Here is a 27,880-nt window from a genome sequence, read left to right on the forward strand (position 1 = left end):
GATGAGAATATGTACACGTATATATGTACATAGATGTGGAAACAAGAAAACTGAACTTAAAAATTCTGAAGATATAATTACTATTTCTACCTTCGGATAACAACGATTTTGGTATCGCCTAACGTAGAGGGATTGACATAACCATAAAACTTAACATTCCGTTTGCACGGCAAAATGAATATACAGGGTTAGGTAATACCTAAAATGCTGCAGCATAATCTTCGAGTACAAAATAATCACGTTACATTGCATTTCATAATCTAATGGACCTAACCGTTGCGTAATTTGAACATTATGAAATTAGGATTTTAAGTATATTATCTCGTAATTCTTTCTTAAATGATACGATTTGCAACAACTATAAAAATGGGTCGAATAATCGTATCTCCTTTTCCAAAATTGTCTTTCTCTGTGCACAATCTGAGCTGCATTTCTTTCTCTTGCATCCCCACATCTATTCTCCTATTCTTTCCAATTCTCTCCCTTTCATTAGGGTTCTTTATATAATGCAATGATTCCGCTGCTTCCACCTACATTATCAGTCCCCCCTTCTGTACTATTTATCTTCTCGATCCCTGCATGAAATCTTGAAACACCCCTCCTACTACACATACATGTAACTCGCGTTTCTCATCCTCCTATCATCAATTAGTATTTATTTCCCTCCTCTTCGTTGCAACATGCTACGTGAATTATTATACTTTCATTTTATCGCGTCCCTCCACTCGGTATCTCAGGGTTTTGTATTTTTACACAGAACGATATATCTACTTTCTATTTACTTGATTATTCTATCATGTCAACCGACTGCAATTTTCGACAATATTTTTACCATCGTCTTTAGCAAACTAATCCTTCTAACGTTCCAAAAAAAAAATTGAGGCCGCTCGGTCCTGTTATAAAACAAAAATCACTCCGTTCTAAAAGGTGTACGAATACTTTGTCCACCGACTGTACATTCCTTCTGAGGTCAGCTATACGAAATTCACGATTGTCACTTTTATTTGCACTTCTCTCGGTATTATTCGTTGCCTCGTCTAACATCGCGTCCTCTCGAATAAACAATTTAAAGAAACAATTTTAACGTCTACTTTGTTTTACATTTGCATCGGTTAGGCTGCTGTCGTTCGCCAAATTCTGTACGCCCTGTCCCGACGCTTTTTAACATACCTTTTTTTTTTAAGTAAACGCCTCCGCTAAAACGCACGGAGGCGGCGCGTCGTAAGGTCATAGGTCCCGAAAATAATGATCCGCCGGTAAAGCCTTGGTTTTTACACGCCGTTTATTTTTTTTTAACATTTACAATCAACATCGCGTTCAGTTTCTCAATTATACACGTACAGTATTTTTTTTTTGTTTGTTTGTAATGTCGTATGATACAATACAGCAGCAACGCTTTTCGTAGTACATATACATACATGGATATACTCTTACTTAGGGTATTGAAGTCGGTTCCTTCTTTGTTTTTACGTTTTTATTTTTGTTCTTTACACATAGTAATACTCTACGAAATAGGTAGGCATCCCAGGCTCGCGAGATAGGACGAAGGTTACAACAACATTAGGTTCGAGTTTTTTAAAGCAGGCGAGTAAATCGCGCGGGGAACGCGTGGTCGTCGTCGTCGTCGTCGTCGTCGTCGTCGTCGTCGTGGTCGTCGTCGTCGTCGTTCCTGTTTAACACTGGATTTTCGTTCGGTGATAACTCCTCGCGACAAGAAGTTCTCGACGGGAATCTGCTTTTATTTTTTTACGTTCGGCGTTCGGACAGCCCGCCGCCTATGGTTCCTACACCATTTCTCGCGCCGTTTCGCTTCACTTTCGTTTTATTTAATTCATTTTTCGTTTGTCCGTGTTTAGCTTTATTTTGTCATTTTTGTTTGTTTGTTTGTTCTTCGTCGCTGCTCTCTTCTCTTAACGTACACGAGATCGTGAGAAAATTAGAGGAGGACACCGACAATTATTATAATAAATAATCGTGCCCCTCCGATTCCGTTGGCTTCCGATCGATCCCTTTCACGACAGGGTGAGTATACGCTATACCGTATTTTAATATAGCACGTATATTATGTACATGGTTTTTCTTTAAATGTGTTCTTTATTTATTTTTTTTATTTATTTATTTATTCTCTCGTTACTTAAAACACGGTTTTTCTGTTTTACTTTTGCTTTTTTTTATCTTACGGACTAGAAATACCTAGGATAATGTTTAGAGCACGTTTCATGATATGTATAGGTTCCTCGTTACATCGTCGATTACAATGCGAGTTGATATGTATGTACGACCCTGGCTGTCTTTTATGATTAAAATTATATCTCGCTACTGTGTCTCTCTCGCTTTCTTTTTCTATTTATTTTCTTCTTCTTCCTCTTCTTCTTCTCTCTTTTTCTGTTGTTATCTGCTCGCACGCGCGCGTCTACGCAACAGCCTTCTCGGTTATTCGTTTATTTCTCCTCGTTTCATTTTGTTACGCGTATAATACGGATGTGTGTGTATGTGTATGTGTATATATATATACGTTAACACATTCAGGATAGCAAGGTCGGTTCATCGAACGTTGAACGTCGTCGATATTTTTCGCTACGGTTCCAATGCAAACGGATTGCTTTTTTTTTATTGTTGCGCCACGTGTTCGCCGTTTGCTTTGCCGATCGCGGGCCGGATTTTTGTCGTTCAACGAAACGTCGGGTTGTTCGGAGAGTAATCTCGTTCCTCGGGAACGAATTTCGAGCCGCGAGGATCTCGAGTGCAGTAAATCTCTTTACTGCACTGTTCGGAAACTGTTCGACGATCAGATTGTGCACAGAAAAGACACATTTGGGGAGAATAGAATTGTTTATAATTGTTTATAATTTATATAGTTTACAGTTTTTATAGTCGTCGACGATCGGTGACTATAAAAACGAGCCGCGAGGCTTAAATAATCGTGTCACCTCTTCCAAAAATGTCCACTTTTGTGTACAATTATTGTCTCCCTAATTCGCGCTCGGATTTCGCAGAAAAATTATTTGACCATCGCAGCTCGTTTTTATATAGTTATTAATTTAACCTTGCCAACTATGAAAACGAGCCGCAAAGATCAAGCGGAATAATCGTGTCTCCTCTTCCCAAATTGTCCATTTTTGTGCGCGATCTGAGAGCGCGAATTAGGGAGAAATTGCTATACAATGCGAGCGTCGATCGGGCAGAATTTACTGTACGATGATATTTACTCTGAAAAATCATTTTTCTATTCGTTTTCTCGCGGAACAACATTCGGAAATTAGTTTCCGAACGACCCGATAGAACACAATTTATGATCACCGGTGGAAGATTCTGTGCCTACAGGGTTCTTCTTCTTCTTCGCTTTCTTCGATTATGTCTCTTACGTTATTAACGGTTCCATCTATTATCGCATTTTTAACTACTCTAATACTAGATCGGTTACAACGGAACGGCAATTTAATCAATCTCGCTGCCGACGAGGTTGTTCCTTAATTAGAATAGGATCGCCATCAGTGGACCGTATTCGTTTAATTCCAAACGCCTCAACGATTACAACACGATTGCCCCGGGTTGAGTGAATCTTTTTTTTTTGTGCTCTCTTCGCGCTGTGGTAGGACGAGGCAGCGATAAATTATATCGCGCGTTCAATTTTGCTAACGCGCTAACTCGCCAATAAGTCGCAAGTTATCGGCACGTGCGAAACGAAATTTCATTGCAAGGTAACCTATATCGGTGAATCACGCCGTCCTGAATGTGTTAAAAAGAACTAATGTCGATCAAACGAAACACGCAATCAATCTCTTACCACTCTGGTCAGCCTGTCAATGCGAAAGCTCTTCCTTTTAATACTTTTTCCTCGTTTAATAGCGAAATCTCGCGGAACGCACAGAACTCGAAAACCGATGCATCTTTTCTGTGAAACTTTTATATAAAAAACAAAGCGAAACATCTCAGCAAAATCATTGAACATTCTTCTAATTAACTTCCTCGCATTCTCTTGTTGTTCTTACCTAATCGCGAATAGCCTCTGATAAATCTACGAGCCGTCTTCGCGAAACAATAATTTAAGAAACCGATGCATCTTTTCTGTAAAACTTTTATAAAAAAGAAAAAGCGAAACATTAAACGTTCTTCTAATTAACTTTCTCGCATTCTCTTGTCGTTCTTATCTAATCGCGAATAGCCTCCGATACGTCGTTTTCGTCTTCGCGAAGCAATAATTAAAAAAAGAAACTGCATAAACAAAAATCTTTAAAAATCTCTTTGGTCGCGAATAAAAGACGTTTCTCTTGATCCAGCAAGATCTTTGGTCAAGCAACAAGCTTGAAACCGATTAGATCCAACGAACCCGGAATCCTTAATACCACTATCTCTTGACTAATTGTTCCTTCGATCCGCAATCTTGCCAGCGGTGTAATTTCGGTCGCTGACAAAGAAACATTTTACGGTCGTCTAATTCAGTTTCTCGTCGTAAAAGGGAGACGGTCTGCCATAAAGCGGCCTTGCTGGAAATTGTAATAACAATAATTGTTGTTCCTGTTCGTCGTCCACGGTATTCCAGGCTCAATATCCGAGTGAAAGTCCCACTATCCGTCACCGCCGGGCATAAATACGTGGAAGATGCATCTGTGTGCACCTGGTGTGCACCGTTCTCTCCCGCCGCTCTCTGTCAACCGTCTAGACGTGTAATTTCACCTTCGTCGCGCGCGCAAAGCGCTCCCCGCTTGACAAGCGACACGTACACTGTTACATTATTGCTCGCTGGAACACTACTTCCGGAATGATCAGCCTTCGTCCCGCGATCGCCGACCGTCTTTTCAGCTCGCGATAATCCTCGGTGCCGTGATTTATCGATGACTAATTTCCAATTGCGAGACGCGATCGAATTTTCGAATATTCATTGTTCGAAGATCGTCGAAATCGTTCGAACGGTTTCGCCGATATCGTCGAATAATTAACTGAACCATTAGCCGAACCGAATAACTAACTGAACCATTAGCTGAACCGAATAATTAGCTGGACCATTACTAATATAGCGTTACAATGTATTCAAACAAAACGGCGAGATTGAATTTATTCGACGCTTGTGCTTATGTGCTTTCTTTGCGAACGAAGAAATTGATCCGACAATTTCTGATAGAGAATCATTCGTAAAATATAATAGAAATTTGTAATGATAATTCTTTTCCAGAACGTAAACTTACCGGCACGTTCGATAAAATTATTTCGAAATAATCTTCACTGTTTCTCTATTTTTGCCCCGCGAAACAGAAGATCACCTCCGATCGACAGGCTGATCGATCGACATTCATTTCAACCGTCATTCACGCAATATGGCAGCGCTTCCGTTCACTCAGAGTTGGGCAATCTTTTGTCTCCGAATAGCAAAGGAAAACTGACAAATGAAAGGTACATACATGGATTTCGTCTAAAAGAGGGAATGGATTTTTCGTTCTGGCAACAATTAATTCCCGGAGTTGTCCGGCGTTAAATTCGACGATGAAACGATGTTTTAAAAAGATAGTTGCTCGCAAATGCACCGTTCGTATTCCAGCTTTACAATTTCGTTCACCTTTCCCCGTTGAATTCCGTCTTTTATTCAAACCCCTTGCCCCGTTCGAATCGTAATTGACGATATAATACATTTAATTCGATATATAGGAATATTTCAAATGTATGTATGTTTTTCATGTAAAAACATGTCGGTCGATTCAAAGTTTGCACGTCCGAATGCCCAACTCGGCGTTCGTTCAATGAGAGAAATATCTTATTATCGATTAGTGTTTTTGGCGAGGTAAAACGGTAACAATACAACGAAGAAATTCCGTTTCCGTAATCTTTTTACAGTAAAAAAAAAAAAAATACATAGAAACGAAACTCTAGAAGCAAGTCGACGCCAACGCTTTGTATCAACAATCTCCCGCTAAACAACAACAGAAAATTATCGCTAACGATTCCGCGTTATCGTCGAGTGTCCCGCGAATAAATATATCAACGAAGACGGTAGAAAATGACGACTGTTCTCGAACATGTTCGCCCGTTAAAAAATGTCCGTCGCGAGAACACCGCGAAATTCGGAGACGCGCGCGCATACACACGGAGCAGGAACTATAGTAAATTCTCCGTAACTCGCGCTCGGATTCCGCGCTAAAATGGACAATTAGGGAAGTGAAGATACGGTTGTTCGGGTTCATTTTATTATCGAGGTTAAACGTTTAAATTAATATTGAAAAATATTATTCGTCATCGTTTCATTCGATGAATATATTCGTTAAACTATATTCTTCCTGACTTAATTATTATATTATAATATAGGAATTGTAATATATATTTATTATTATATTATAATATATTAATTATAATATACAATACACTTATTATTATATTGTAATATATTAATTATAATATATAATATAGTTATTGCTATATTATAATATATTAATTATAATATATAATATATTTATTACTATATTGTAATATATTATAATATTATTCGTGGTTTATATCGATATCGCAACTTGCATCGATTTCTTCGCGCCGCATAGAAAATTTCAAAAGAACATAATCGTTGACTATAAAAACGAGCTGCGAGGCTCGATCAATCGTATCTCCTATTCCCGAATTGTCCATTTTTCTGTGCAATCTGAGCGCGAATTAAGGAGAATTTGCCGTACCCGTTTAACAATCAAGCAAGCAAGCAAGCAAGCGCGCGCGCCGAATTTCGCGTTGTCTTCGATCGGAAAACAATAGGACAAGCAATTGCCATCGGCGATAACGCCGCTATACAATAGGCATATTAACCTGCGAACAACCCGGCTACGCTCAAACGATATCAACAACAGAATCCATGAGTTCAACAATGACGGCAATTCGTACTCTGTTTTTCTCTTCTTCTTTTTTTGTTAACAGTCTACAGCATTTCTTAGTCTTCTCTCGTGTGGTTGGTATAACGTGTATATTACATATTATGTATACGCATTGGATTATTCTGATGCCTAAATCTCTCGTTCGTCTCGTTTCAATGCCGGTAATATCGAATTATATTTTACACACTGTATATATATATGTATATATACTATATAATAAACACAACGAATCTGTGCGACGATCGATCCGTTTAACAATTAGCGTCGCCAGCTTTTGCTGATTTTTGGTAGAAAACTAGAACATTCGACGTTTAGGTACATCATACTCGGTTGATTACACTGTTTTATTATTAGAAACGGCGACCGGTGGCGCGCGCGCGGTCGAAGAAGCACCTGCTTCGTGAAATTTCATTCGTCTCTTTTGATACGATTTGCAACGAGCTTGTCAAGATCGTCCGGAAAAGAAAGGAAATTCGTAAAAGAATTCGATGGGTTTTCATGCAACGGATTAACGTCGATATACGCACACCAACGTAGCGGAATTTCTGCTCCTTCGAATTCGTTATGTACGTCGAAAAACGAGTTAATTTAACAGTTAGTCGATACTCGAGTAAATATACGAGCTAATAATTACGAACCGCGATTAACCGAAAGGAATTTATTTGCAGGGATTATCGAGCGTTTTCACCGCTTATTTGAATAGAACGGAGAAAAGATATTAAATTTTCTAATTTCACGAAAGAATGTATATAAAAACCCTTCGCGAGCGAACTAAAAAATCGATCGGGAGCTATTCGAATTCGCGTCGGTACGCGCGTTTAAGATCGTTTCGATCCGATGCAATTAAAACAGAATGCGGACAACGGAAATTATTATTTTAATTAATCGATGAACGTTCCGGCGATACGTACACGTGTACGCGCGTACACTAATGAACCAGGTGCAGCCTTCGCTTGATTGGATGTCCGATTTCAACCAATTTCCGCGAACTTGTTCAGTAGCGTTCGTGAATGAAAGATATTTCAGACAAAAAACGGACGGTCGTCGGGGAGATTTACGGTTCAATTTTAATTAATATTTGTAAAAATTAATTTTAATTAATCGCATCCTTCGTGTAGGTCGATGCACAGAAAACTGAACTATGCATCGCGTAGTTTTCAATACATTAATCGATACGGCGCGTTCTTATTGTCTTTAAAAGAGTAACAAAGCTGCTTAAGTTGAATACAAATTGTTTTCTGGGAACGTATTAATTTTATGAATTCTAGAATCGACGATGGAAAATAATCGAACATGAATACGATATTAAGATTGAAATATCTCTGAATTAAATCAGTGTTTTGCCAATTTTATACCTCCTCGGTGGAAAATAATAGAACGCTTCCGTTTGTATCCCATTTAATAAAAACAAACCGGTTCTTCGTCGAGCCTTCTTCGCGTGCACCTTGAAAGAAAAGCTCTACGAATCGAATCTGGGTCGCGGGTGGGCTCGAAACCGTTGAACTTTCGCCTGAAATATCTTTCCGCGTCGATTAGAGGACTCTTAAACTCTGACCAGTCGATTAATGCACATGTTTATCAGTTCGATTTTGCGGTATACCGTTGCTTGTCGATCGCGAGAAAACGATCGCCTGGTTTTATACCGCTGTAAACGAAAGGTTTCGCGTCGCAGATAACAACCGTTCGATCGTTAAACGATACGGCACACCTATAAAAAATGTTCTACCTTAATAACAAATATCATCAAAAGCAACGCGCTAAAGTTCGCCGATGTTTCTTGTTAGTTCCCGTACGTAATATTTGAATGACTCAAGAATCGCACACGAGAAAGTCAACGGGCCGAAGAACGACAGCTGAACTTTTCGTAGAAAAATAAATTTGCGAAACCGAAGTGCTGAAATTGCTTTTCAACCTCCGCGTAATTCAGATGTTCGTGGTACAAAATGTTCGATCGTTCGTTCGACACTTTCCTCGGCCGAATCACGCGAATGCTACTACAATATCGAAGAAGCAACGACAGAGAAAACCTTGATGGTTTCACAAGGAATAAAACAAACCGCTCCGGTGCACCGGCGCGCCGCCATTTCTCGATTACACTCGCTGCAGCTATAGTCCGCGCGCAAGAAGAAGGCAGCTTTGCGTTCGCATTCCCCCACTTACCAGCCTCCCCACTTGCTGCCGCAGCGGACGGTCGCTATTGGCCGAAGGCGGCGACGAAGATCGCCGGCGGCCAATAGCGACCGACGGCTGCGCCGGCAAGAGGGGGAACGCGAACTCAAAGGTGCCTTCTTGTCGCGCGAGGACTGTACAACGAAGAGGCGACGGTCTACGCTCGGAATGCCCGCTTTTCGAAGCAGACATCGTTCGATTCGAATACTCGTCCGCGTAATCTAACGTTTAAACCATCGAGAAGTATTTAAAAAAAATGAAAAAAATATATTGGACTTGTTCGAGCTGTTAAGAAATTTGAAGATGGTCGAACGGAAGCCGGAGAACAACGGTACACCGAGTTATGAACAACAAAAAAAAAGGCATCTCGAATGTTCGAGCCTTCCACCGCTCTCTCGCAATATTCTCAGCGTGCCGGCTTCGAGACAATCGTACTTTGGAGCTTTCGTGTGCGAATCGAGAAAGTCCTGAGCGTGTCCTATAACGAGCGACTGCGAAACGGGGCTAGTCAGTAACGTCTACCGTCTCCTCGTTTCCATAGTAAAAACATATCTAGGTATCGTCTACATACCCAGCTCGATCTAAGCAAGGGAAGAACAATCGAGTACAAAAGCTTCTTTGACTTACTCTGTATTCTTATTTTTTTTTCGTTTTTCTTTTTTTTGCACATTTTCTTCTCTCTTTTCCGTATCATTTTTTGTCCCCTAGCAATAATAATTGTCTTGTGAGTGGCGAGGAACGTGGAAGAAGACTAACAAACGATAACGTGATATCCTAATTCGTCGCGTTCTAGTAACTTCGCGCACACATACACGCAAAAACCTCGCCGTCGGCTCGCGGCATCGCGTTCGAGCCGCTATTCCATCGAACCGATCCCCGCCGTAAAATTAGGGGACCCGGTTCGATAAGTAAATTAATTATCATCCGCTTCGCCGGGGAATCGCGGCCAGCGATGACGCGAGCCGCCGAGGTTCTTTGTACATTTCCCTAATGATTCCATCTTGGCAGCCGCTCGTCCCGAATGAACTTCTAATTTCCAACGAGATTATAATCCGAGGGGGGTGGGGGGGCTCGTTGTCAACGAGATCAGAAATTAGAAGCTGGGCGAAACACGATCGATCGTTTATCGATCATCGGATATCCCCTGTATCTCTGAACGGATTGGTCGTGCAAGACGATACTCCTCACAAGCAGTTCGATAAACTCTAAATATATGCAATATATAGTCATATATAATTATATATATATATGTATGTACGAACAGATATATAATTATATATAAATATAATTATTTTATATATATATGTATATATATATATATATTTCTCAAAAAGGAAATTACTAGGCCTAATTGGCGGTGCAGGCGGGGGGTGAGGGGGAGGGAGGGACTCTGGCTCACCGGGACAGTCTGCAAAGCTTCGATCAATCGCGTCGCTTGCCTCTCGGCTCCTTGAGTGAGTTCATTCGTTCTCGTTCGCCTCCGTTCTTCATCGGATCCCTCTTTCGTAATTAACAATTTATGAGCACGAACGAACCAACTAAGTCGGACAGGTACAGATCGCTATTCTAGTCACGGTTAGCGTGTAAACGCGACAACGAGAAAGATTCGTGGTGATGGGAACTCGAGAGATCGAATCGGGTCGGAGCTCTGCGGACACAGGTGAGAAGAAATAAACGGTTCGGGGGGAGGGGGGTAACCGGGGGGGAGGCGAACGGAAAATCGTTAAACCATTTCTCTCAAATCGGGCATAATTGGAAACGTAATAGTAAAAAAGAAAAATAAAGAACGTGATAAGAAGAAAGACGTGACAAGGAAAAGAACATAATAAGGAAAAAAACATGATAAGGAAAAAAGACAAGCAACAATCGAACGATGCGAAACAACTCGACGTGCTACCGGATTATCGAAAAGCTCTCTCGATGCGACCGGTCAGACTTCGATTAATTTGATTACCATCGAACATCTGTCGTGGGTCGTGGTACAGGCGACGCTAGGTCTAAACTAACTTCGAATTAGGTTTATGGCAGATGTCACGTTTGGATCGGATCGAATTGTGACTTTTAAAAGTGAAATCCGTAGCAATAGTTTCGTAAGACGCGAGGTTAAACTCTCGATCGGATTTCCGTTCGGTTCGAATGTCGGCAATGTATCAAAATTACGTTATCATGTATCGATATTAATTATCGGTGTCAATTATGTATCAATATTACGTTCGAGTATAAGTCGGATCGGTGCTAAATCCGAACGATTTCGGAACGCGGTAACAGTAATGTCTCTCCAATTGACGCTCAGATTGTCCACAAAAATGGACAATTTAGGAAGAGGAGATACGATTATTCGATCCTTGCGGTTCATTTTTATAGTCACGAATCGTCAACAACTATTAACCCTTTGCACTCGATCGGCGACCCTGACGTTAAAAATTGTTATACGATATTTGAAGAGAATTTTCTCATTATTCAAGTTTGTATTCGATAAATTAAAAAAAAAAACAAGAAGCCAACAAGTTCAATTTCCAATGCATCCAATAAAAACGATCATACGATATGGAAATACAAATATCATCATTTTGGGGTTGAAATAATCTCGAGTGCAAAGGGTTAAAACAAGCCGCAAGGCTCGAATAATCGTATCTCCTCTTCCCAAATTGTCAATTTTTCTGCAGAATCCGAGCGTCAGTTAGAGAGACATCGCTGTACTGCTTATATCATCCTTGTATATACCGATCAACGAATCGATGACTCGGCCGCCTTCGCGCGAACCCGGCTCCCCCTCTGATTGGCCAGTGATTTTCCGTCGATAACTCGCAAACGAAGCGGCGGATTGCATTTTCGCCGAGGAAAAAGTTGCTCCGAATGACCGGAGGAACCCTTCGTTTCCCAGAAGCAACATAATTTTCGGAAATCCTGGTATCTGTGCAACCGAATAAAACACCCGGTGTTCATCCTAGCAGAACGGCTGTTCCTGTCTCGCGAAGAAGCCCGTCGATAATCCGAGCGACATCGACGATGTCCTCTAAAATCGTTGTTTCGGGCGGCAAACATTGCGAACGAAAGCAAACGGGGAGAGTGAGAGAGAGAGAGAGAGAGGGGGGAGGGGCGTGGGCGTGGGGTCTCGGTGAAAGATAGCGAACCGAACGGGGAAAGAAGGAAAGAACGACTCACCAACGGAAACCTTGATACTCGAACAAAAGACGCGAGCCCGCACCGCCGCGCTTATTGTTGGTCACAGCATCCGATCACGGAACCAGGGATTAGAACGCGGTACTAGATTGCGGCTGCCTAGGCGGGTTGGCTCCGTGAGGGGCTAGGTGTCCTCCGCCACCGCCGCCGCCAACGATGCCGTCCGTCATCCCTGCGACCTTGTATCCCGGTTCCATGTCGTAGTCCGGCTCGAGCGCTGGATTCACTCGTCCGTTCGATTCATCCTTGCTACCGTAGAGCCTGCCGATACCGGCAGCCAGGACAGACATCTGCTCGCCCTCGGCCGGGTCCGGGCCGACCCTCTCGACGTCCTCGGGTATATTAACGACGCACCTGAAGACGTCGTAACCGGGCGCCAGTCTGCCGGTCATGAAGGCCACCTGCGTGCCGTACGAGACACCGATCAGAGTCACCAGAGACAATATCATCGCCATCGTTCTGAAGGGGAACAACTGCGTGTCCGTCTCCTCGTCGTAGCCCGGATAATGGATCAGCGCGGGTAGACCCATCAACGGCTCGCCTCCGCTGATTCTCACTAAGAAGGCTATTAAGTAGGCAGACAGGCTGCCGTACGTGTTACAGTAGTCTTTAAAATGGACCACCATCAACAGTTGGGGGAAGAGGATCACGTAGACCAGGTCCGAGCACATTGACCAGAGGCCGTAGATCGAGGGTATCGTTAACGCCATCACCGTGCTCAGGACACCGACTACGCCTATGCCGACGCGCATCACCCAGATGATCTCCATTTCCGACGCCTGTTCGGGAAAACGGTTGTAGAGAGGAATGGAGAAGCGAGACCGCCGCGGCACGTGAAATGGGATGCAATGTGATGTCTAGGGAAGATGTTTTAGCGATTGTTGTTCTCTTTTTTGTTTTTTGTTTCTTTTTTGCGGCGAACGCGAGAGACGATTTCGAGAGAATTCGTGCGCCGAGGTGGAACGAAATATTTATACAGCGATGTCTCCCTAATTGACGCTCGGGGAAGAGGAGATTTGGGAAGAGGAGACACGATTTTTCGAGTCTTGAGGCACGTTTATACAGTTGCCGATTGTCCAACAATTATAAAAACGAGGTGCAAGGCTCAAATGATCGCGTCTCCTGTTCCCAAATTGTCATTTTCTGTGGACAATTTGGGAACAGGAGCCTTGCGAATTCGAGCCTTGCGAGTTACCGATTTTCAACAATTCTAAAACCGAGGTGCAAGGCTCAAATAATCGCATCTCATATTCCCAAATTGTCCACAAAAATGGATAATTTGGGAACAGGAGCCTTGCGAGTTACCGATTTTCAACAATTATGAAAACGAGCTGGAAGGCTCGAATAATCGTATCTCCTCTCCACAAATTGTCCATTTCTGTGGACAATCTGAGCGTCAATTGGAGAGACATTGCCGTACCTCGCGACAATGCTGTAAGACACTGGATAGAAACGTACCAATTTTTCTGTTTGCGCCGTGCCAATTTTGTAGCTACGAAAAGAACGATGATAGAATTAATCGGAATGGAGATAACTCTAGTCGAAGTCGCAACGAAGCTATAAGAGTCGCGACGATGCGACGATGCAACAAAAACTCCGTTTACAAAAATATCATCGACGCGATCTCATTTGCATTTCGTTCGAAGCAGCGTGAAAACGATGTGTTCAGGCTTGCGTGTCTTACGTTTCGTTTGATGATTACGATGAACATGACCAGATGGAGGACGGTGACGATGGTAATTGTGATGGTGGTGATCATGACGATGATGATGATGATGCCATTTTAGAGGCCGATCGACGAAGGCGAACTTACCCTCTGACGGAAGATTAATTTATACACGTTTCTGGCGAACATGGAGCTAGCCGAGAGGATGCTACTGTCTGCCGAAGACATTACTGCTGCCGATACTGCGCCTAATCCGAAAAACGAAACGAAGTCTGGAGTCAAGTATTGCAAGACCAACGGTAGGATCATGGTTGTTTCCCTCTCGGTGAGCGGATACGGACCGGTGTAGCCCGTCTCGTTCCAAGCTGCAACAGAATTTCGTGTCTCGCAACGTTATTAACCCCTTATTAACACCCCTACCTCGACGAGTCTGACACGCGACAGTGATTTCTAATTAATAACGTCTTGTTTCAGTACGAAAATGTTATTCCGTTTCTTTTTCTTTTCTTTTTCCAAGCCGATGAAAGCAAATAAAATTTTTGTTGAACAAGAACGAACTTCTTTTCAAGCCGAAAACAAATTCTGTTTCTCTTGTCTTTATTTTTATTAATCTAAGCGTCGAAGCAAACGTAGGCGTGAATTACAACGCACGAAAAATCCGTCCGCATTCCGATGAATCATCCGGCACGACGAAAGAAGAATCATATCTCCCTGTCCGAGAGAAGAACAAAAAAATACTGAAAGTACAGAAGACAATGATACATGATATCATATTAGTTCCGGTGATTCTACTGTACCGCGTGTTAGTGGACGAGTCGCATTATCACCCTCACCCTCGCGCCTAGAACACCATATGGCAAAATCCCACGCTATTGTACACGCTGTGGGATATCAAAGCACCCTTCGTCTATACACCCTTCCGTTACAACACCGACCCGCTTAGCCCTGGAACCTTGTAAATACCAGCAGTTCTCTCTCTCTCTCTCTCTCTCTCTCTCTCTCTCTCTCTCTCCCTCTCTCTCTCTTTCTCTCTCTGTCTGCAATAGCAGCAAATGTCAAGTAGCCTTCGAATGGGAAACGGAGGGGGTTCAAGAGCAAACCGGGTCTAATTCGATCCCTTTTGGCTTCAGGTACCCATGAAACATGGGTATTTTAGGTTCACCCCCTCGAGCAAGAAAACTGACGCCCAGTTTCGTCCACGTTAATAATATCGATCGCCGTTTATTTTTCTTGCAAATTCTACTCGATTTTCTGCGTTTATTGACTCGCCGATGATCGTCGATTGTTCGCTCATTTTGGCCACGTTGGCGCGTCGACTGTCGCGCCATTCGCACGTGTGTGGCGAAATTATTTGCCCGGATTTGGTCATTTTTTTGTGATTATTAGCATAGTATTAATATAATATATTGTAATTATTATACAATGTATTATGTTTATTAATATAATATACTATATTTATTAACACAATATATTATAACTATTAATATAATATATTATATTTATTAACACAATATATTAAAACTATTAATATAATATATTATATTTACTAACACAATATATTATAACTATTAATATAATATAATATATTGATATAATTATAGTATTAAACAGTATTTAATAAATTTAGTAATTAATATTTTGTCACAAGGAATATTGAATTAATTTAATGACGAACGGTGGATTTGACTCACGGGTCGCTTTGGCAATGGCTCCTATCAGCACAGGCGGAATGGCCATGAGGATGCAACCCGCGGCGGCCACGTAGCTCAACAATTGTGCTCTGCCCGCTGTTTTCGATGACAGGACCCGTTGAAAATATACCTGCCACGGAATTCCGCCGAACACCAACAACAAACCGTTATCCAGGTATGACCAATGGAGACTCGGGTCTACCTCGCCGATCCAATCCACTTCCATAGAACTAAGAGGCGCTACCAATGGATTCGCCCACGCGAATGGAATGCACATCCACTGTAACAGGACCGTGACACTGTGTTTTTCTTTTTTCTTTTTTAACGAAACGATGTTACTATCCTGCTGACATTTTCAATATTATCGGGTGACAAGTGAAATATTAAAAAAAAAAAAAGAAATAAAAAAAGATCGAGTTATTATGTTCTTCTTCTATCAAATAAATCGAAGACTATTATCTTCGTTTTCTTTATTAAACAATCGTACAATTTATTTATTCGTTCGTCCAACGTAATATCCGACCCGTTAAAATTAACTAAGACTAACTAAGACGAGCCTGAATTGATAAAAGATTATTCGATTAATTAAAGACACCCTTAATTAACCCTTTGCACTCGAAGCTATCTTAACTGTAAATATAAAATTATTTTTCTAACTCATAGTATTTCTATCTTATATGTCGAAATGCATTTTATGCATATGAAATCGACTTTTGGGATTTTTCTTTTAATTCGAAATTTGTTAATATAAAAATTATCTTAAAAACGAGATATGACAAATTTTAGCGGTGCCTCGAGTGCAAAGGGTTAATACATTAATACAGCGCGAACGGTACGGTATAATAGAAAATCGGCGACTCACCAGTCCAATGAAGATGCAAAAGAGTTGAATAACGTCAGTATAAGCAACAGAATAAAGACCTCCGAAGAGAGTGTACAAAACTGCGATACAGGCGCTCAAAATGACCGAGGCGCCCTGTTCCATGTCGACGATGACCGCTATTGTAGCGCCTAGAGCTGCCAAAATACCCGCGGCCCAGAACACTTCGCCGCAGAGAGCAGGAAGAAAGAGAAGACCCCCCATACGTTCGCCGAACGCATCCTGGAGAGGATCCAACATCGTGATATACCCCTGTTCTCGCATTTTGTTCGCAAAAAATATGCCACCTGGAACAAACGCAAAGAGTACACGATAACGATTAGACCGTTCACCCTGACGCTCAAGGGTTAATTTTCTCACGGAAATTGTCCGCAGAATGACAAATTTCGGGTTGCTGTGAATTTTTTTGTACCAATCCTACGCCTGTGTAATTTATTGCTACGTCGATGCTAAGGGTTTGACGGAGTCAAGAAAAACCACGAATTGCCTTCGAATCGTGTCACATTGCCTGCGAATTGCCTTCGAATCGCAGCACGTGATCTTCGAATTACCATCGAATTCTAGCATGTGGCCTCCGAATTGCCTTCGAATCGTGTCACGTGGCCTCCGAATTGCCTTCGAATCGAAATCACGTGGCCCCCGAATTGCCTTCGAATCGTGGCAAAAAGTCAGAAATAAAAAAGTTAAGTCATCGTTTCTATTCCAGCAACTTAGTATTCTCAGATCAGCTGGGAGAAATGACTGTGTCGCGAAAACTTTTGAAGGACATCCGTATAAAACCGAGTTATTTCTATGCATTGCTGCAATTAGCTGCAGAAAATCGTGTTTCTTTCCTGGATGAAAAATTACACGAAAGAACAGAAATTCTTCGACCGGAAGAAAAGCAGAAGAGATGGAGGCAGGGATGAAAGCACGGCAGAAACGGAATAATAAACGGGAAAGATGGAGATAAAAAGGTCGCCGGATGAAGACAGAGCTGACGATGATATTGAAAGAAATTATGTATGAAATACCGTGGACGATGCGACGGTGCACAAAGGGGGATGAGATTGCGAACGTAGAAGTGAAAAGGACGGCGGAGAGGATTGCAAATAGAAAGACAGAATTAAGGGATGAAAAGATGGGAGAGGCGAAGAAAAAAAAATAGAAGCGGTGTAAAGCCCGAGAGAATGGAACGGAATGGTTTGGAAACAATTAGGGAGATGGAGAGGAAGTTAAAAAAATGTGGAAAAATACGAGCGCGAAGGTGGTTGAAAAAGAGGGTGGTTGAAGGGAGTACGAACGAAATTACGTCCGTTTTTAAACTAGGTAGAAAAATCGAAATTGCTTCTTACTAACACAACAGTTAGTACAATTGCTGATATCGTTTACAATGCATAACGTGGAACGAAATCGTGCATTGGAATAAAAAGTAAAACGATATCGAGATCGGACAATCTTCGTCTATACGATTTCTTATCCGGTTTACGGAATGCAGAACACGTGGCGATTTGTTATTACGACGATCATTCAGAAACTACACGCTCTGTAGTTTCAATGAAAAGTTGTACACTCGTTTATTCTCGCTCAAGGCGACACAGCTAAAAAGTTATTCCATGTTAGAGTATTGATCCTAACTAGTTTACCGCATGAATATTATAGGCTGCGATACAACGCGTATACGTATACCCTGTGATCTCTGTTACATTGTGACAGCGTACAATTCTTCCGTGTACGTAGATTCTCAATCTAAAACTATATTATTATATTATATCTTTCTTATTTTTATAATTTAAAGCTATATTATATTATATTTTTTTATTTAATTTGAAACTATATTATATTTAAATCTATATCGATATGAAACTATGAAACTATGAATATATTTGTATGTCGCCGCTGTGCACCAAATCGAAATACAGTAATGTCTCCCTAATTGACGCTCAGATTGTCCACAAAAATGGATAATTTTGAAAGAGAAGATATGATTGTCAACAACTATAAAAACGAGCTGCAAGGCTCGAATAATCGTATCACCTCTTTCAAAATTATCCATTTCAATATTGTCGAAATCACGTGGCCTTAGAATTGCCTTCGAATCGAAATCATGTGGTCTCGGAATTGCCTTCGAATCAAAATCACGTGGCCTCCGAATTGCCTTCGAATCGAAATCACGTTGCCAAGGCTCGAATAATCGTGTCTCCTCTTCCCAAATTGTCTAGTTTTCTGCACAATCTGAGCATTAATTAGGGAGACATTACTGCAATAACTATATTTTCGTATCGACTTTTCAAGTAAAATATTTAAAAATATAGCACGCGAAAGACGCGACGGTGTCCCATAATCGATGACATTCTTTTAGCAATTTCGAAAAGAACTTTGTCACTGATACTCACCAAAAACGAGACTGAGGGCGTATCCGAACGGAGCCTGGCACCAAACAAGACCTCTTGTGTAGATCGCTTCGGCGGTACCGTTAATGTAACCGCCGCCGACCCACGTTGCCGTCATTGTAAATATCCCGACGAACAATCCAATCGAGCGACCCGCTAGCATGACTTCCTCCTCGGAGTCGTTCCCAGCCTCTTTCTTCCTGGCCGCCCATATTCCTACGCCCAGGATCAGCGCGTAGAACAGAGCGATCGAGATAACACCGGCGAAATTTATCATCTTCGGTGAGTACGGGTCCACTTGCGTGAACTCGAACTGACGAAGGTTTGGCGACCGATCTGATTTCGAAAGGTTCGGATACCTGAAAGCACGCGCGAAAAGTTCCATCGTCAATGGGGATCGAGAGAGGAACGCTTTCAACCCCTTGCCGCGCTTCGACGAGTCTGACACGCGAGATTTTCTACAAAGAGCCTGTTAAATACAAGTGATATTTTATTTTCAGTACTTTACATTATTTCGGTTCTTTTAAGTCGAAATAAAATTCTGTTCTCTTGTCGTCGATATTTAATACGTTCAAATTATTACAATCGAAAAGCTTCCGATCGTTGCGGCTACGAAGAAAATCGTACAGCAAGAGGTTGAAGGGGGTGAAAACCAAGATAGCGTTATGTAATCAGAGGATTCGTGGCATTCGCGACCCTCTGGCACAGTTCTTACCGTCGAGGATTTCTAGCATTAACAGAATATATTGTAACAAGTAAGTTATTCGGAAAACTTGTTAAAGCCTTTGACGATCTAATAAATTGTTTCTAATAAATTTCGAAAACTAGTCCTAGGAGATCTGTCCAGGAGATCTGTCTCTTTTCTGTCTAGGAGATCTACCACCTGTAAATTACATCATGCTTTTCTACCTTATTAACAGTGCGGTCGACACGCTCGTACCTAACGCGCGCAATTAACTGTAAATTCGATGTTCCTGCCTAGAAGCATTTAAATCGCCCGGTTGAGTTTACCCTCTAATCCCATTAGTCCCGCTTCGCCCCATGAAGTACCAGCCCTTGCACAAGGGACGCATACCAACGCAGAAAAACTAGTACAACGCGTGTAAATAGAACAACCGAGCATTCAAGGTCTTTCTATCGGACCCGTTTAGGCCAACGAACGGTATAAAAGGAAATGATAAAAATTATATTATGGTATTTCGATGCCATTGATAATTGCCATACTACGTACCCCCTTGCCATAACTCCGACGAGTATGACACGCGACGGAGAATTTCAGTAATAACCTGTTAAGCACGAATGCCGTTCCGTTCTTTCTAGCCTGAATGAAAGTCTGGTTTCTCGTCATCGATATTTAAACATTTCGGTAAATATTAGACACGCGATGAATATAAATTGTCTTTTTTCTTCTTAGGAATTATTGCAATCGCGAGAAACTGCTAATTATTGAAACTATGAAGAAAATGGTACGGCAAGGGGTTGAAAATTGCAAGTTGCGAGTCTGGTTTCTCGTCATCGACATTTAAACATTTCAGTAAATGTTAGACACACGATGAGTATAAATTGTCTTTTTTCTACTTAGGAATTGTTACAATCGCGAGAAACTTCTAATTGTTGAAACTATGAAGAAAATGGTACGGCAAGGGGTTGAAAATTGCAAGTTCGATTTATTTACATAAAATGTTACCACAGAATGTAAACAGCTTAGGCTGTTTTAATTATTAATAGCCGATCGAAATTGTTTTTGTTCGGTATAATATCGATGGAAGGAAACTTTTCAAAGTCACCTTCGGTCTTTCGTAGATAAACCTATATACTTTATTTTTCAATAATAATTTTCTAGCGAATATTTCACAAACGTGCTATTTTAATTATCTTGAAACTCTCGTTGAACGACGTTGTACGCGATGATAAAATTTCGATCGGCTCGTTGACAATAGAATAATCTAAGCTGGCCACGTTCCAGTGGTTCCGCTTCTATATTCCGAAGCAACCGTTAATAATTAAGAATTAATAACCGAGAACGGAGATTCGATGAAATTGCAGAGGCTGAATTCTCCGGTACGATACACAATTATCGTACAATCGTTAACGGTGATACATAAATGAATTAACGACGCCAGCTACACATAGATGTATGTATAAAACGCCAACTTACGAGCATCTACGAGCAATTATGCTTTCCGAAAGCATTAGATCGAATCGCGCTAATAATGTGAAACACGATAGTTATACGAGTTGATCTGCAAAATGTAAACTATGAGAAACGAATTATATATCTTTTAGTCTCCCGTTGACGAACCGTCAGATTTCTATCGTTAGCATACAATGAAAATTTCATTCTTGAGTACCGAATTGTTTGTTAACCAACGTCGAAGTAATGGGAACGAGAGTTTTCTATTCATTAGAAGCGTTCTGTGTGCTATAATCGCGAATTTAAAATTTAAAAGTTAGTACAGGGTGTCCCGAAAATCATCCGCGATCAAGAAACGAGGGATTCCCGAGGTGATTTCAAGTAATTTTTTCCTTGGCGAAAATGCAATCCGCGGCTTCGTTTGCGAGTTATTAACGAAAAACGCTGACCAATGAGATACGAGCTCGACTGGCGCGCGAGGCGACCGAGCCAATGAGCGAAACCAGGCTTCGCGCGATCACCGATCTCTGCTCTCATTGGTCGCCGTTTTTCGTTAATAACTCGCAAACGAAGCCACGGATCGCATTTTCGCTGAGGAAAAAGTTGCTTCAAATGACCTGAGGAACCCCTCGCTTCTCGCTCGTACAATAATTCTGGGACACCCTGTATTTGTAGCACGTGGTCGAGCGTCGACGAGAAATCGATGCGATATCGCCGATCGATAGTCGCATCTCTACAGTAAAGGTGCCAATTTCTCCGTTGCCCTTTGAAAAGAAGGGAGTTCTGTTACCTCTGAAGACCCCGCGGGGTACAATCACGCAGTAGCGGGGGACAGCCTCACACTGGTACCGGCAGCATGTCCTGATGATGGCCCTTCCAGACAGCCGACGACGACGGAGGGTTGGGATTTGGGGGGCAGCAGTCGCCCCACCGGAGCGAGGTCTTCTGGGAGGGGCTATTCCTTGTTCTAAACGCGAGGCCGCCCATGGGCGCTGATGGCCATCGATTTTTACAGGACTCACTGAGGCTGCTTCTTCTACCCTGTCCTTCCTCCTTGATTGTCACCTTCGATCGCGCCGCTTCTTTACCAATCGATATCGATCGGTACGATTGTTCACCTGTAACACGCGTAACCAAGATTCACCGTTATTTAGATCATCGCGATTCCGTTCTATTAGAATAAATAATCTTTGTGTGTGTGTGTGTGTGTGTGTGTGTGTGTGTGTGTGTGTGTGTGTGTGTGTGTGTGTGTGTTGCCGAAGCGAAAGAACTTTACAGAAAGAATTATTATTTTATATGTATTTTTGTAGAAAAACACTTATAGTTACTCATGGAGCTATAGTTGTTAAGCTAATAGTTAATAAAGAGTATTTTGTTAGTGTTCAAAGTGTACGGCATTCATCATTTGCTTTTGCTTGCAATAAATATAGTAGATTCAATAATAATAATAATGATTATTATTATTATTATTTCTTCATTAATTATTCTAACTTCTTTATTAATTATTATTATTTCCAAACGACTGAAAATAAAACTCTTCTTTATAATAATTATATCATCATCATCATTATTATTATATAATAATAATTACTATTATTATTAATAATTATAAAGAAGTGTTTTACTTTCAGTCGCTAGGAAATTTATTATTATATTTATTATTTATTATTTATTATATTATTATACGTTAGACAATCGACATTCTACTTTTGTATTTTACTTCGATGGCGTTGCAGTAGAGCCTCGATTATCCGAATCATTGATACTCGAATCCACAACTATCCAAACGCGTATCATGTTGACATCCCAACCTAAGGCGATCCATATCAGACAACGCTACTTATCGTGGAAGTCAGTATACATAGATTTCATCCAGCACTGTGTACCTAAGCAATACTTAGAGTCTATTGCAATTACCGTATATAAGACAGTCGAGTTTATGCAATTGCAAAGTTTCCGCGAGGAATTCTTTACCTTGAAAACTAACGTGTCACGTATCTAATAACTGGTCGTGTATAGGTGTTGCCATTGTCCGTGCAACATTCTTAATTCGTCTCGCCTATTCGTTCACGATTTGTTTTTTCATTCGAGTTATTATTTTTTGTACAAACTTGTGGCTTTTTAAAGGCGAACCACCTGTACCAGAAGCAATTTATAATTATGTGTAATCGTATGTAATTATTAATATCCCTGAAACATTAAAAACGCGTTGCGACTTATAGTGATCTAGCGCATTAGGCAGAGAAATTAGCGGAAAGCGAGAGATTTCAACGCTATCCGGCGTTAAAATCTCCGAGTGGTCGAAGCATAGGGTCCCCTTGAAATTCCTGCCCCGAACGAGACCATAATGAATTCTTGTTCGAGCCATGCATCATCAGATATACAATTTTTACATGAAACATTCGTTTCGGAGTATTAGAGTTTAATCATTTTGACTTTTAATGCTAAGCGAAGAATTACTATCTATCATCTTGCAATTTATATTAAGTTATTATGAAATTAAGGCCATACGTTTGAGCCAATTTTTAACAACATTAACGTTCACAAATATTGCTAATAACCAACTTTTATTATATAGGTAAATCTATTAATTTATATGGCTTGTAGAATCGGTCTCAAAATTTGATTTATTGATCAAAATAGAGCAGTATACCTATAGCTATCTATATTATACAGAACAATATATAAAAATCTATATTTCTTTTACTTTCAGATCTCCATTCGTCAGTGAAATAATTATCGACGCATATCTCGTATTAATCTTTCATACACTTATCATAGTTCTGCATAAAACTTCCACAAAAAAATCGAATTATATGAAAGAAATAATAAAAAAGTTTACAGACACTCGTCCACGCTAATGAAACGCGAACAAAATTAGACAATGGAGCTTTTACGATTGGCACGATCTCTTCGTCTTCGTGTTTCTCTTTCTATTCTCAAATGAAACATTTGTTTACATTTCTGGATGCCCAAGTAATCGGTCGCTTCCTGCTTCTAATTGGACACGGCTAAGACACAGTGATGAATTGCAAGCCTATAACACGCCGACCTTCGCGCGGCCTTAAACCTCCGATATCCATGTAGAAAGTGTATTCGTAATTTTTACGGCAACTAGAAAGGAAGGAAGGAAGGTAGGGAAAGATCGTGGCACAGGAGTGAGAACAGCGAGAAGAAAAAACGCTATTTCGTCCTGGATCATCGTCGGGCGACTTTCATCTGCTGTACAAGCCGCCTCGGACGCATCTGCGTTCGATGACTGGTTAAGAAAAAAAAAGGTGAGCGGGAGAGGGGGGTAAAACGTTATTAAGTTTAAACATGCGAAATCATCGGTCTCTGTATATAGACTCCGTTAACAAATACGCGCGATAAGCTATGAGTTACCGGTGGCCTTACTTAACACCATTTATAGACTCGATAATTGAAGAAATCGATCCGCGTAAACGAACCGGTGTATAGAGTCGATCGAGCCAAAGTCACGATTTCACTTTGCACGTGCGGGAACAGATCATAAAATGATAGTTCATTAAACCGTGGAACCGCCGCGAGCCTTCGGTTCGGTTTCGAACGGATCGCTCGCAGAAATCGGTGTCGATCCAGCGAATCGAGATAACAATGCGACTCGAAATCTGTCCTCGTTCCGAGGATTTCTTTTTACGATATTGTTCGAGTAATTTTTCGTATCGTCAGTTATGATTGATTAAATTAAATTTATTTAAAAGCTTGCGCATTAGCAGTATTAAGTTCTGCAGCAAATTGCAAGAAAATGCAGCAAATTTTGCAGCATTAAGCAGCAAGAGCTTAAGCATTAAAAGCTTGTGCTTCGTGTTGGAAAAATGCGACAACGTATGTACTACGTAACTTCTGTAATTATCGAGGCTATTAACAGGCTCGTAAAACGCGCGAACACTTTCTTCGCCTAATAGTCCCCCTCCATTGTATTTCATCGCATTCCCTGCATCCTGTTTACATAATCAGAATCAGTAAATAAAATTGCATACGACATCGCCGGTCGACCAAAGAATCGTCTGTAAATTGAAATATTAAAACTCGAACGGCGGACCTTCGAGACGAAAATCTCACCGAGTATGCTGAGAATCGTTTATCATTCTATTCATCGATATTTGTCAACGTATTTTTTAACGCAGTACTTTTATAATATATAAATATATAAACGTATATATATAAATAATATATATAATATAAACGTATATATGTAATATATATAAACGTATTCACTTTTCTATATATATATCTCAATAAAATATGTGAACAAATTGAAATTAATTATCAGAAACTAGACTGGCGAATAAGATTTGTCCCGAGGGGTCCAAATGGACCCGACTTCCGTCGTTCCAGTGTTGAAGTTAATTAAAATAAGTAAATACGACTTTAATACATATATTTTCCATATATGTACGATCATTGTCCGTGCATTTCTTGTTTATGTAATTTAAAAGAATTATCGTTGAAATAATTATATCATGTAATAGTATAGTAACGATTGGTATAACCTAATAAACGTTAACCCTTAAAATGCAGATACGATAGAGGTGTAAATTTAATAAATAATAGAGGTATAAATGGAGGTATAATTTTCTAAATATCAACCCTTAATTGATAAGTCGACGTTAGGTTCGCGTTACAGTAAATTCTCCCCAATCGACGCTCGGATTGTACACAAAAATGGACAACTTGGGAAGAGGAGACGGAGCCTCGAACAATCGTATCTGCTCCTCCCAAATTGTCCATTTTTGTGTACAATCCGAGCGTCGATTGGGGAGACCTTATTACAGGGTAAATGCCTCCGGTGCCAAAAGAGTGCAAGAAAGCGAGAAGCAGGAAATCGGCCAGCGATCGGGAAAATCAAGAAAATCTGTTGCGGGTCATCGGTGTCCCAGCGATGCCAACTAAGGGTGAAGCCATACTTTGGGCATTTCACCGATCTGCAAGTATATAAATGATTCTGTAAAATAATCAAATATTTCTTCGAGCTGTTTAAACGTGTTCGCAGAAAATTATATTGTTGAAACTCCGTTAATGCATTGTACTTTGCCATATTTCACCGAACGCAACTATACCGAAGAAAGATCGATCGAGGAGATTCCGTACTCTTTGCGTCTAATGAGCATTAAGCTCGGTCCATGACCGGTTTCGTTCGTGTCTACTTCACTTTTCGTTCATTTTTCGTTCATATTTCGTTCACGTCTGGTCCATACCTAGTTTCGTGCGCCCATTTTACGATTAGTTCGTGTATAGGTTATGTCCAGGTGGACCAGCGAGGTTTAAGATCTAAAATATAAAAAGTTCCATCGTCTAATTTCGTTTATCAAATCAAACAAGCATTTATAAACTTTTTGTTATTTCTTTCTCTATATCTATAATTCGATGTTTTTCCATTCGTGTCAGAGTTTTATGCAGAACTACGATAATTATACGAAAGATTAATACGAGATGCGTGCATCGATAACGACGAATGTCGCTGTTGAATGGAGATCTGATCGGTTCTTATACGGCCAATCTGAAAGTAAAAGATCTGTAGGAGATCGAATAGGAAAACAGTGGATTCCGAGCGAATACATTTCGTTTTCACTTAGCTGATTATTCTATATTTCATTAAAATTGTATTATCCCAGTGAAACTTCATTATCTCATACTTTGTGGCCACAACCTTTCCGGGAACATCGGCGCTGCGCATGTCAGATTGAACAGAATCAAACGTTTCGTATTTTATATTTCCAGTACGTAAGAATGCGACGTCACCACGATTTCACGTAGAAATATTTCGAATAACAATGCAATCGCATTTTTCTAATTGAACATGGTTCCGACAACTTGCGACGTCGCCCGAAATTCGACGATTTTTAACAGCACATGCGTGTCCGATCGATCAAGAGAGGCCGATATTAAGAAACAACGAAGCTCCCTCGTTGTGCTACGATAAAATAATAAAATCAAATAATAAAGCACAGTTTCGATCGCTTCGAGGCATACGAACGTATCGTTCTAAACGTGCTCGATTAATCGAATAATTTAACTATACCTATTCAAAGTAACCGTGTCACAAAACGATCCATTATTTCAGTTTAGAATAAATAAATTCATCGAAAGCCATCGAATGTAACGGGAAAGTACGAAACCCTCTAAAAACGATTGCCCTCTAAAGAATTGCTCGCAAATAATCCTCCCGATAGAATATAATAGAACCGTGGAACGCGCGTTCAAACAGCGTAACACGATGCGATTAACAAATTCGACGAACAAATTCGAGAATCTTGGTACAGAGAAGCGAAACGAATGAAAGAATCGTACACAAGAGGATCGATAAATCGTTCTCGAGACGGTGAAACGAACAATTATTCGGAAGAAGCAGTTCCAAAGAAGCGTTTCGAGCACGAAGAAGGAACAGAGAGATCGTTCGCGATGAACAAGTAAAATTCGTGTAACAACGAAGGCGGAGGGATATACTCACGGTTCCGTCGAACGCGCCGAATCCCGACTCTTCGTGCTACCACTCACACCCGCCTCGAAACAGCGGAGGAAGATCCATCTCGTATTCCCACTTGTCTTCGAGGAAACTCTCGGCCGGCCGAAAATTCTTCTTCGGAACTTCGAAGGCGAGACGCGCTCTCGTTGGCCCGCGTTTGACCACTTGTAATTTTATTTCACTGGACGTCGAACGGAAACTCGTGTAAGAGTCGTCGTGTAAGATCGCGCGTGCGGATTGCCGTCGCGGAACGAAGCTGCCGATATATATATAAAAAAAAAGTAAAATGAGAACTAAACGGAAACGTAATCGAGGGTGACGAGCAACGAGACAGCCCTGGATGATTCTCGTACTCCTCGTCGTCGTCGCCCTCGTCAAGAACGGCGTGCTCTGACGTTCTCAACGGTCCTGAAGGCCACCCCGTACTGAACCAACGGTATCTCGCGGACG

The 27,880-nt window shown here is 41.0% G+C and overlaps 1 protein-coding gene across 1 annotated transcript; it reads right to left on the reverse strand.

The window, feature by feature from the left end:
• Positions 1–1,264: 1,264 nt before the first annotated feature.
• Positions 1,265–27,880, reverse strand: ChT (choline transporter). The gene is made up of 7 exons (XM_033486510.2): positions 27,416–27,880; positions 21,734–22,061; positions 18,813–19,168; positions 16,420–16,724; positions 15,558–15,837; positions 14,014–14,231; positions 1,265–12,979 (listed from the first exon to the last, which is right to left on the reverse strand). The coding sequence occupies exons 3-7, from the start codon at positions 19,084–19,086 to the stop codon at positions 12,272–12,274; spliced, it is 1,785 nt and encodes a 594-aa protein (XP_033342401.1). The 5' UTR covers positions 19,087–19,168; positions 21,734–22,061; positions 27,416–27,880; the 3' UTR covers positions 1,265–12,271.

This window comes from Megalopta genalis, chromosome 2 (genome assembly GCF_051020955.1).
Source record: "Megalopta genalis isolate 19385.01 chromosome 2, iyMegGena1_principal, whole genome shotgun sequence".
NCBI lineage: Eukaryota > Metazoa > Arthropoda > Insecta > Hymenoptera > Halictidae > Megalopta > Megalopta genalis.